We start from the raw sequence: 9,959 nt of genomic DNA, 5'->3' as shown, positions 1-9,959 counted from the left end.
AGTCAGGAGTGTGACAAAAATGACCAGTTTTCAGTTATTGAACACTGTCATTCTTGCATACAGAACTCAGTGGGTTTTCAGTGCTGCTCGGAATATCCTAAATGTCCCTAGTCCATTCTTTCTCCACAATCCTAGACATCTATTCTCTCATGCCTTTCACACCTTTCCCCACCTTACTTGCAGTTGAGAATTGTTTCCTAGTTTATTGAGACTACGGCAGAGACTTTCAGAGACTTACCCCTCCACGTCTACCCACTTAACCAGTGGCTGCACCACATACTGTGCCTTCCTACCACAGATAAACACCTGTGCATTTGGAGAAGTCTTCAACTTGTGCCCTAGCTTCCATCTCATCTCACCTCAAGGACTTGTCCCAACAATTCTGTACTCTTATACATCATCAATCTTTCTTTTCCTACTGGGTCATTTCATCAACAAATAAGCCACCAATTATTTATTTATTTATTTATTTATTGAGACAGTGACTCACTCTATTACCCAGGCTAGAGTGCAGTGGCACGATCACAGCTCACTGTGGCCTCAACCTCCCCAGGCTCAGGTGATCCTCCCACTTCAGCCTCCCAAGTAGCTGGGACTGCAGATGTACACCACCACACCCTGCTAATTTTTGTATTTTTTGTAGAAATGGGGTTTTGCTATGTTGCCCAGGCTGGTTTTGAACCCCTGGATTCAAGCTATTCTTCCACCTAGACCTCCAAAAGTGCTGGGATTAAGGGCGTGAGCCACTGTGTCTGGCCAAGCCACTATCTTAAGAAGAAAAGACTACTTTTGCTACTAGCAACCATCACCTTTCTCCAGTCCTCTTGCAGTAAAACTCCTCAAAGAGTTCTACTTGTCCCCACCACTCCATCAGAACAGGCCCTGGCAAGATCACCAATGACATCTGACTGTCCACGTTGCCAAACATAATGGGCATTTCTCAGGCTGCCTCTTAAACTTGATCTATGAGCAGCATTTGACACATCTGATCACCTCTTCCTCCTTGCTTCATTTTCACTTGGCTTCCAAGACACTACGTACTCTTGATATCCTATTGACGTGGTGGTCACACCACCTCATTCATCATGGCTACTTCCTCCTCCTCTTCCAAAGCTCTTAATATTGGAGCGCCCCAGGGCTCATTCCATGGTTCTCTTTTCTTCTTTCATCTTCATTCTCTCTAAAGGTGATCTCATCCAGTTTCAAAGCTTTCAATAGCACCTAATACTTTGAAGACGCCCACATTTTTATTTCCAATAATGATTTCTCTCAATTCCAAATCTGCATATCCAAATGCCTGCCTGCCATTTCTACTTGGATGTCTGACATGTCAACCCTAACATTCAATACTGCGACCAATACTGCAATCATCTTTTCCATCAAACCTGCTCTACCTGCAATCTTTGCTACCTCAGTTCATGGCTTCTAGTTGTTGGGGCCAAAAACCTTGTCATTACCCTTAATTCTTCCCTTCCTTTCACTTGCCATATCTGATCCAGATAAGGTACCAAAGACAGGCAAAAAAAACCCTAAACAGACAAAAAAAAGCCGGGCGCAGTGGCTTACGCCTGTAATCCCAGCACTTTAGGAGGCCGAGGCGGGCGGATCATGAGGTCAGGAGATAGAGACCATCCTGGCTAACATGGTGAAACCCCGTCTCTACTAAAAATACAAAAAAAATTAGCTGGGTGTGGTGGCGGGTGCCTGTTGCCCCAGCTGCTCAGGAGGCTGAGGCAGGAGAATGGCGTGAACCTGGGAGGTGGAGCTTGCAGTGAGCCAAGATCGCGCCACTGCACTCCAGCCTGGGCGACAGAGCGAGACTCTGTCTCAAAAATAAATAAATAAATAAAAATAAAAAGGCTGTTGTAAATTCCTGACAATGGAAAATTCCCTACATCCCCTCCTTTCCTCCCCGCTAAAGAAAACGTGCATGAGAGATACACATACTACAGTTTGGGAGGGAAAGAGGCAATGGAGCCTTAAGAGAACAATTTAAACTTTCTCCATCACTTTGGACCCGATTCAACATTTAGAAATTTATAGTCACATGGTTTTTACTTAGAAGTACTTCTTTCTCTTATGGGACCCCCCAAAAGGCCCTCTCCATCACAACACTTATCTTACCCACACCATCATCACCCATGGGCCATCTCGGTCTCTGACATGTAGTTTTCCATGCTAGATTTTATCACATATTACTTTATATTTTGGCAGATTCCTTGCAGACATCTTTGTCGTCTTCTTAGGCCTCCTGTGTGCTGCATGTTGTCCACTGAAGACACCGATTGACCCAACTCCAACAGGTCAAAGCTTCTCCACATGGTAAAAACCTGTTAGCCTACACCAAGTGATTATCTTTATAACCAGGCCCTATAGCTATTTCTAAAGCAAGAATCCAGCATCTTAAGGCTATTTTAATCTGTTACTTACTATTTATTCTGGCAACCTTATTTATCGAATGTCAGGGCTTGAAATTTCAGGGAAGTTGTAGTTTGATACTTACCTATTGATTCTCAAATGTTAAATTTAAAGGTATGTATAAATAATCTGTCATTTGAAATAGTATGGTTCTAGAAATGTTGAAAACAGATTGAATTCAACTCATTTAGTAATCTGGAAGTAAGACTTCTACTGAGACAGTAGAAGTAGTATATTAAGAGCCCAAACTTTGGTATCAGAAAGATACATTTCAAGTCTAATGTGACTCTGGACAAGTGGCTAAGTCGGTTTCCAAGCCTGTAGAATAGGAGAAGGATGTGACTATAAAAAGGAAAACAAAGAGGGGCCTTTGTGATGATGGAACTGTGCTGCACCTTAGCTGTATCAGTGTCAGTATCCTGGCTATAATACTGTATTAGTTTTTCAAGACGTTGTTGGGGGAAAACTGAGTAAAGGGTACACAATATCTTTTCCTTTTCTTTCTTTTTGAGATGGTGTCTCATTATTTTGCCCAGGCTGATCTCAAACCCCTAAGCTCAAGTGTTCCAATGCCTCAGCTTCCTGAATAGCTGGGACTACAGGCGTGTGGGTCAACATTATTCTTACAGAAATAGAAACTGACAGGACATAATTAAAAAACCAAAACTTCATTTTCTAAACCCAGGTAAGTTCTTGGAAATAATTAAAGCTCTTTCCAAATAGGACCCAATACTAAATATTCCCCATTTTGAAAGTTCGGAAAGTTTTAATTCTTACAATTACATGTGAACCTGCAGTCATTTATATATATATAAAAAAATTATAATTTTTAAATGTTGGTTTAACTTTTGTATTAATTTCAAAACTATCCTAGGCAATCACATATCTTCTCTAATTTCCTATGATGGAGACAATAAACAGACTCCAAATTACCAAATTTTAAATTTAGCAATGATATAACCAGAAGGTGGCGCTGTTGCCACATGAATATACTACAGTAAGGCACCATTAAATGTATCCAAAAATACAGATTTCATCAATCAAAATTGTAAATGCTAGTCTCAATTCAGCAATATTTTCAACGTGTGTCTTACTTGAGGTTTAAAACATACAATTTAATCATTTAAAAAATAGATAACATATACAAATCCTATATAAACTTCTAAACACAGAGACTTGGTATTAAGCTAGTCATATCTTTGCTTTTTGATACAAATATTTCTTGCCTCACCAACTGTTAACAGAACTTTTGATAAAGGTACAAGCACCACTTACAGAAAATTCCTGAACTGCAACTAGAAGTGAAAGAAAAGCTAAGAAAGGGATTTCCTTTTTGTTAAAGCAAAAAATGTTTACAACTTTCCCTTATTTTGGGTTTAGGATAAAAACATTAAAAATACTTTTCAAAGGAAAAAAAATAAGTTGCATCAGTTAATAATAATTACTAAGACAGAGATAGCTTTTATCCAATTCCATTTTATATAACATAGAATGTTAAGTTCTAAAACACAGACACTTGCCTAAAGTCACATACGGCAGAACTAGAGTTGAAGACAGACGCCAGGACGCCAGGTCTAAGACAGCCATTATATTCAGACCAATGAGACACTAGGCAAGAAGAAACTGTCATTACAAAAAGGCAATATTTTTGCTTGAACCATGTATTGTTAGCCTAATTCTACTAGTCAAATTAGTTAGATATTTTCAAAAACGGACAAAATCTGTCCAGGAATAAGCTTTAAATAAAACTTACATAACCATAAAACACAGCTACTTACTTGGAGCAGCATCAACAAGACTATAGCAGCAGTGGACAAACACCATGGTAACAATCAGGTGTCCAAGACAAAATGGGAAAGAAAGGAACATTGGAACATCAGTCACTTTCAAGGAAGCGGGCTCCTGGACAAGTATGACTGAAATTGTTACCCAGGCTATCAGCACCTCCCATGGCTGGCGTGAACAAGAAAACATGGCTTACACATGCAATGGCACTTTTGGTAAGAAAATAATCTTTTAGAAAAATAGGTAGGTCATACTAAAAAATTAAAACCTCATTTGCTAAACCTAGATAAGTTCTTGGAAATAATTAAAAGCTCTTCCTAAATAGAACCAAATACTAAATGCTCCCCTTTTTGAAAGTGCTGAACATGCTGCAATAAAGGGGTACCAAACATAAACATATCCATGGTCTAACGGAACTATAGAAAACCTAACAGGTGAAACGCAGACACAAACCTCAAGGTCCTTGCATTCTAGGGCAAATGTGTTCCGTCCATTTGTAGAAGCAGCATATTAGAACACACACAGGAAGTACATACGCTGCTGTTGCATGGCTAGACATTCACAAGTCACTTGACTCAACAGAGATCTGAGGGTCTAAGACGAATAAAGCATTTCACACAACAAATGGCCTTCAGAAAAAGAGACTGAGAAGAAAAAAAAACAAACACTAAGCCAATGTGTTTTGGAGAGGAGGTGCGGAATGCCATAGGTTATTAGGAAGCAACCTGGTATATGTGGCTGGATTACTCTAGCCACACCCTGAGCATAGATCCTAATGATGCTCCCAAGTACAGTGAGAAGCCAACAGTTACAGCTTCATTGCTAATGTGCCCCATGGCCAGGCAAATCCTCCTCCTTTCTGGGGTCTCAATCTATCTCAGTTAGCACTGATGGTGGGGGCTTGGCCTAGTTCATCTTTAAGATGTCATTCAGCTTTTCAGGAAAAAGCAACAGATGAAGATGTCTACTTTGATACCTAACCTGCACAATGACAGAAATAGGGTAGTCCAGGAGAGCCCCAACAGGACATAAATAGGTGAGCAGAGATACTGGTTCAAAGTCATTGCTGGCTAAATTTCAGAGGACAAGGTATGAACATGCCAGGGAAAAGCAGCAGGATCTGACAATGGATTGGACACAACAAGCAAAAGAAGGTATCTCAAATTATTGAAGGCAAGTTGCTTTAAGGAAAGAATATTCCAGAATTTCAAAAGTATGATTTAACAAACAGGCATATATTTTTCTCTAATGTTCACACATTCTACATTAATGCCTTGTCCTCACTAGAGAAGTATTTAAGCTTTACCTGTGCACCAAGCACTGCACTAGGCCCTGTATATGGTGTTCACTGCAACAGACGTGTAACATTTATCACCAATAGGCAACATTTGCAAGGAGCAGCCTCTAACGCCTGGCAGTTTTCTGAGAGCATCTCAACTGCCCACGCGGAGATTAAGATGCCCTCTGCTTTCTGCCTTACATCATGCCGTCTAAATAATCACAGAGCACTGTAAGCAGCCCAGATGATTCACACGATGCTCTGAGGCTAACATATGATAATTTTGCTTTTGAAAACATGTTTTTAATTAAGAAAAATAAGCAACTTCTTTCCCCTATCAAAAAAAAATCATTTTTCCTTCTATAATTTCACATGAAGGGATGCCTTAAGAATTCACAGATCTGAAGTTTCTTATTCCTGCAAAGATGACCAAATAATTACTCAGTCCTTAAATATGTAAACTGAAGTCAATTAACCAAACACATCCCTAATCATTGTATTTACTTGTTCACACACGGGCTGAACCAAACAAAATGAGAAATAAGTCAGAATAAACTCTGTGCAGTTTATTCTCAAGTCAGTACAGTGTTCAACCAGTTTGACATATAAAGATAACAGACTTTAACAGTAAATGTTGGGAGGCACACATATATTCCCATTCTGAAAGAAGACATGTTATATATACAGGAAAAAAAATGCAGCAAATATTAAGGTATTCAAAGTATTTTTTTTTTTTGAACTCAGATGTGACATATTTACAAGAAAAGTGTGTACGTTTGAAAATAATTAAATAGTTTCCATAGACTTATAAAAGAATTGAGATAAATATTAGGAGACCCTGACAATCACAAGAACATTTTCCTATGCTATTGAACAAGGATAGTTCTATTTTTAAATGTCCCAAAATAGAGCTAATATTTTGCCACCATGAAATATATCAAATTGCAAATACCAAAATGTGCTAAAATGAACATGCAATGTGGAAGCTGTACCAAAATTAAACAGCATTAGAAATATTGCAAAGTGTCTATATTTAAGATTTCTCGGGTGTGTTCATGAAAAAGGAACTTTCAAAAAAGCCATTATAATGAATATATCAGCAGAAAAAGTGATAACTTATTAAAATCTCTTTACGCTATCACTTTCAAATGTAGCTGCAAAAGAGAAAAAATCCTAATATAACTTTAAAAAAATATTAGCTTATGAATAAAAAAGTTGAGTGGTGCATTCTTTATGCATACAGATTTTTAAACCGATACTGTATAATTCTAATATATCTTAACCTCTGGACCCCACTGCTGTAGTAGGAAATTTTTTCTCTGTCTCAGACAAGAAGTCATCTAAGAAAATGAAAACGAGAAATTTTCAGTGATATGTATGAATTCAAAACAAAACAGTACTGTAAAATGGCAAAATATAAAAATAGCAGCATGTGAAATTCAAGACTGTTTTCTTAAAGCAAATGTTTAAGACTGAACCTCAAACACGGTACTTATGGGTCGGGTGCGGTGGCTCACGTCTGTAATCCCATCACTTTGGGAGGCTGAGACAGGTGGATCACCTGAGGTCAGGAGTTCGAGACCAGCCTGGCCAACACGGTGAAACCCCATCTCTACTAAAATACAAAAATTAGCCAGGTGTGATGGCATGCACTTGTAATCCTAGCTACTCGGGAAGCTGAGGCAGGAGAATTGTTTGAACCCAGGAGGCGGAGGTTGTAGTGAGCTGAGATCATACCGTTGCACTCCAGCCTGGGCAACAGAGCGAGAGTCCGTCTCAAAACAAAAACCAAACGGTACTTACTCAAACTGGTCTATAATTCAACACCAGAAACTAAAGATTCTTTAGAGAGGTGCTTTTATCTATATCCCTATGATTAAATGTATTCTCGAATTTGTTTTTTAAAACAAATATATTGCACAGGTAGTAGAATACCAGCATTCTGGTATCTCTAACATAAAATGCTATCTTATTTAACACATTAAACTACTCTACTGAAAATTAATTTTATCCCAATGTTTAAAACCAGTCACGTAGGACTTTTAAGCACATTAATCTCAAAACATTCCTAAACAAGATGAAAAAACACAGGCACTTGAATATAGGCTATTAGTGACAAAAAGTAGAGGTCACAACAATTTCATGACTAAGGGCAGTTATGTCTTTACATATAAACTTGAGGTCTTTCACCAATCCAAATATAGAAATAAGAACTATTTACAAAACTTTGATAAGAAAATCAGATCTCCCAAAAATGTCCTACCAAATAATTTTTGCTGAATAAAGCACTGACTGCTCCAAGGCCTGATGAAGCTTTTTCAAACAAATGTCTAAGACACAGTTGTTTGAATTCTAGTTTTCTTCTTTTCTCTATGCTGATATAACCCACAACCCTTACTGTTGGTCTAATAATATCCTCTATGCAAAATAAGTCACCTCAAGATTCAGGGCATCAAAAATGGTTATAATTTCAAAATCATCCACATTGTTGTATAAATTTTACAGCACCACAAACATCATGAGTTTAGGTATCTTGGTTTGGCAATATTTCATGTGGTAATATTGACCAATAAGAATGTGTGAATATTGAACCTTTAATAGGAAGTCATTGTAGCATTTTTTAAATGACCAAAGTTATTAATAAGCATTTTTAATGTTTTAAGTTGTTAAACATTTAAGCTGTCAAAATCACTAGGAAAAAAATATTACACATACATTGTGACCACCCGAATGAGAACACGCAATGCTTCAGACAGATAGTACTGAGATATTTTGGATTTTTCCTTTTTCTTTCTTTTTTAAAGAAATTATATTTAGTTTGGCCACTCCCTAGATTCTTGGTTTACCAGCTTATAAAGAGTACACCTAAGAGGCAGTATAATATACGCACTAAAAACCGTTTTCCCCTTTACCATCTTTGGCTAGAAGCCTCATGAAAGGAAACTGAGGACAGCAGAGGCAGGCAGGCTCCGTGCACTTCTGCCTCACACGTCACTGACCGGAAGGCTCGCGTCATCCAAGTCTACCAGGTCACAATCTTTTTCCTGAGGGCCATTTTTACTTTGAGGTTTTAACAGAGCTTGTTCAGTCACTTTGGAAGCTGGTTCTCTTGGAGAGACAGTCTGGACCTTGAAGTTCCCTGGCTTGACCTTGGCAAGAGATTCATAAAATCCTCGCTTCTCCATGGTAAAGGCTGAGACCAAAGAGTTGCTGCGAGAGGCTGTGGAATGTGAGGTGGTGGCGGCTGCGTTGGCAGGACGGAAAGCGTGTTTGGATTCTGAAGGACCGGGGGGATGCTCCTGCAAAAAGGAGTGGCAGTCAGACACAGTCAATCACTAATGACCAGGTTAGTAACTCAGCGTGAGACCTGATTCTCTGAAAAACAAACAGAACACACACACACACACATACACACAAGGCAGCAGCAGAAGCCATGCAGCATAAATGTGCAAGTTCTTTCCCAAAGCAATGCATTTTTAGAGGTGAGTTTAAAGCAATGATAGCCAAAAACCATTTCCACTAGGAAACCAGTTCCGTCACCAAAGCCAAATTTGGCAGCCTATGACACTTTGAAGATTCAGCCAACCTAAACTGAAATATAGTGTTCCAGCTGCAACTGAACTGTGTTTAAAAGAGAACCTCCCGGCTGTATCATTTTATTTAAGAGTATATTCTCAGTCAATACTAGGAATTATCCCACATATTTTAGAATGAAAAAAAAATGAAAATACAGCCTATAACAATGAAAGGCCATATTTCTTTAATAAGGACGAATCAACATCTTTCAAACATTATTTTGCCGATAAGACTTAGTTTTTACTTCCCTGAATTTCACTGCAACCAATAATAACACAGTCTTTTCATTTTATACTTAATTTTAGTTCTGAATAGGTCACATATTCATATGGCTTAATATTTTAAAGGTAACAAAGGGTACACATTTATCATATTTTAAACTGTGGTGAAATAATTATCAGTTGTGAATGTTAATTTCAATATGCTTCTAACTAGATCAAATCTGAAGATATCCTTAAATATGACCATTCTAAATACATTGTTATGTACTAGTATATTATATTCATTTATGATACCAGTGCCTTTGAAATCAAAGTGCTACAAATTACCAAAACACTACAGAGTCCTATTAATGGCTAAATTTCAGAAATTTTTAAATGCCATGCAAACTATAGTAATGTATAGTTTATCCAATGCATATGCATGCATTAGTTTGCATATATTATTAGAACAATGGTGCATTTCATAGTATATCTTAAAATTTTTTAAATACATAAAATATAGAAATTGAAACTCTTGCAGCAGTTGAGTATATTAATTTTTATATGTTAATGTCTCTTTCTGTTAGTAAAGTTGTATGTTTTATTTTTATTTTTAAATACACATATCCAACCTGATGACTACAGTGAAACAGTTTGCGTTAGTATTGACAAAATCAGTTATGATAACTGCAAAAGGCAGT

The 9,959-nt window shown here is 37.7% G+C and overlaps 1 protein-coding gene across 3 annotated transcripts in view; it reads right to left on the bottom strand.

Moving 5' to 3' along the window:
• Positions 1-6,027: 6,027 nt before the first annotated feature.
• Positions 6,028-9,959, bottom strand: part of PLEKHA1 (pleckstrin homology domain containing A1) — a 58,191-nt gene continuing 54,259 nt past the window's right edge. For all 3 annotated transcript variants that reach the window (XM_025397333.1, XM_025397335.1, XM_025397334.1), the window contains one exon: positions 6,028-8,781. In XM_025397333.1, the coding sequence (XP_025253118.1) occupies positions 8,467-8,781 (315 nt within the window). In that variant the 3' untranslated portion in view covers positions 6,028-8,466. The remainder of the gene's footprint in view (positions 8,782-9,959) is intronic.

Source organism: Theropithecus gelada, chromosome 9 (assembly GCF_003255815.1).
Source record: "Theropithecus gelada isolate Dixy chromosome 9, Tgel_1.0, whole genome shotgun sequence".
Taxonomy (NCBI): domain Eukaryota; kingdom Metazoa; phylum Chordata; class Mammalia; order Primates; family Cercopithecidae; genus Theropithecus; species Theropithecus gelada.
Note: the sequence above shows the minus strand (reverse complement) of the source record. Positions and strands in the feature narration are given on the sequence as shown.